The sequence below is a fragment of the Arachis duranensis genome, chromosome 9 (assembly GCF_000817695.3).
Source record: "Arachis duranensis cultivar V14167 chromosome 9, aradu.V14167.gnm2.J7QH, whole genome shotgun sequence".
Lineage (NCBI taxonomy): Eukaryota > Viridiplantae > Streptophyta > Magnoliopsida > Fabales > Fabaceae > Arachis > Arachis duranensis.
This window is the reverse complement of record NC_029780.3, coordinates 55,932,605-55,934,827: the sequence shown is the minus strand read 5'-3', so window position 1 is coordinate 55,934,827 and position 2,223 is coordinate 55,932,605. Positions and strand designations below refer to the sequence as shown.

Below are 2,223 nucleotides of genomic sequence, written 5' to 3'. Positions count from 1 at the left end.
TTCATGCACAACCCCAACCGTCCATCAAGCAACCATTCTTGCAATCCACACCTTCCGTTCTCTCATGATCTCCCTATATAAGGGAACCTTAGTGCATGGTCACTCCTAACATTCAAACCCCCACTCTCACACTTTACACTTTCGGCTTGCTAAAACCCTTCATCATACTTTGTCCTAGCCAACCCACTTTTCATCTATCCGTATCCTCCAACCCCCTCCAAAAATAGCAACCCAAGTTCATGGCATGATCAAGCTCAAAGAGGCAAAAGAGGAAGGAACCCATGGAGAGTGCTCCTTTCGATGAGAAGAGATTCAAGACTGCCTTTCATGAGCGTGAATTTGAGCGGATAAGGGCCAGAAAGATATTGCCAGAATTAATATTCTAAATCAATGCAAATGAATCACCACAGATTCGGGAGAAAATCGAACAGAGGGGGTGGCAATTGCTCACAAGTCCAGAGGGGAAGATCAATGGAAACCTCATCAAAGAATTCTATGCAAATGTAGTTAGAGAAGACAAAACCAAGGCCCCAACCTTCAAAAGCTACGTGAGAGGCAAGGAGGTGGACTTCATCCCAAGTGCCATAACAAGAGCTCTTCACCTGAAATCACCTCATTTTGATGAGGCCAGTTATCAGGCAAGGATAAGTAGAAGCCCTGATAATGATGAGCTCTCAGAAATAGTGTCAGACATCTGTGTTATAGCAGCTGATTGGGAGAGGTACGCAGATGGGAGGCCCAAGTTCATCAAAAGGGGAGACCTTAGCCCTGAAGCCAAGGGGTGGTTTGAACTTGTAAGGAGATCCATCCTACCAGCTGCAAATAATTCAGAAGTTAACATCAATCGAGCTACTATGGTGCATTGCTTGGTACAGGGTGGGGAAATCAATGTGCAAGAGCTCATCGCCGAGGGGATTCAAGATTCAGCTGAGAAGGTTGATTCAGGTGCCAGGCTTTGGTACCCCAGCACCATTCTCCGCCTGTGCAACAAGGCAAGGGTGGTATTTGAGGACAGCAATCCAGACTGGGTTAACCCAGGGAGGCCAGTTACACTCGAGCGATTGGTCTATACCATACCTGCTCAGTAACAAAGAAGGCCACATATAGGAAAGCAAAACGCTAAGGAAAGAACTCATCAGGAGGAATATCATCAGGAAGAATACCAACAAGAAGAGCATCATGACCCAGCCAACCTAAATATGACTCACCTTCTAAGAGCTATTGAGGATTTGGGAATGAGACAAATGGAGGGACAAGAGCAAATACTTCACATTCAATCCAAGTGGATGAGACAACAAGAAGAGTGGCAGAAACAACACATTGAGCAGCAACAGGAGCAATACTCCCAACTCACTCAAGCCATCCACCAAGTTACTGAGAGGCAAGAGCATCAAGATAAACGCCTTCAAGAACTCAACCAGCGGCAACTAGCTCAAATGAAATCATTCAATGAGTTCAATGTGCTGAATGAAGGAAGGCAGTTACATAGGAAAGAGTTCAACGTAAACACTCAGGCCAGGTTGAACTACATGTCCAGCAATATGCATCAGCTACATTATGCCATTCCCACATATGATGAGGTCCAAAAAGCATTTGTTGAACAAGAAGAAAGGAAGGTGAAACAGCAGAAGGACACACTAAAGAAGAAGATGGAAGATGCGGGCTTCTGGAAGAAACTGCTTGGGAAAGGCAAAGGAAGTGGGAGCACAAGCACTCAAGAAAAACACCAAGAGGACAAGCAAGAAGGAGAGCATGGGCAACCACATGAGTAAAAGGTGGTGGAGCTCCTTCTTTGGTCTCTCTTTTTCCATTCTGAAATAAGGAAGATCTTGTATGAAATAGAACATGCTTCCATGTTAGTTTGAACCTTTTCAATGATGCATTTTAAGTTTTATTGCTTAAGTCTATGATTTCTGGTTTAAGTGTTACTGCATCATGCCATTACTTATTGTATGCTTGTTTTTTAAATCAAATGAAAGGAGAATGATTGTGTTTTAAATAGACCAGAGTGGAGTTCATAATATGGAAGTGCATTCATGAGTCTTTGGTGTGATCATAAGTTAGCTAAGTTGGTTCAACCATAAGGTGAGGATGACAACTATCTGGCCTGAATACTATACTTTGAATATACCCATGAGACTAAGTAAATAACAAGATCCTAATAAGAAAAAGGGAAAGAACACTTAAAGTGAAAAACAAAAGAAAAAGAGTAAGCAATATGGC

At 42.9% G+C, this 2,223-nt stretch overlaps 1 protein-coding gene across 1 annotated transcript; it reads left to right on the top strand.

Annotated features, from left to right (window-relative positions):
* The first annotated feature begins 1,199 nt into the window (after positions 1-1,199).
* Positions 1,200-1,772, top strand: LOC107465783 (uncharacterized). Its single transcript, XM_016084760.1, has one exon. The coding sequence runs from the start codon at positions 1,200-1,202 to the stop codon at positions 1,770-1,772; it is 573 nt and encodes a 190-aa protein (XP_015940246.1).
* The last annotated feature ends 451 nt before the right edge of the window (positions 1,773-2,223 follow it).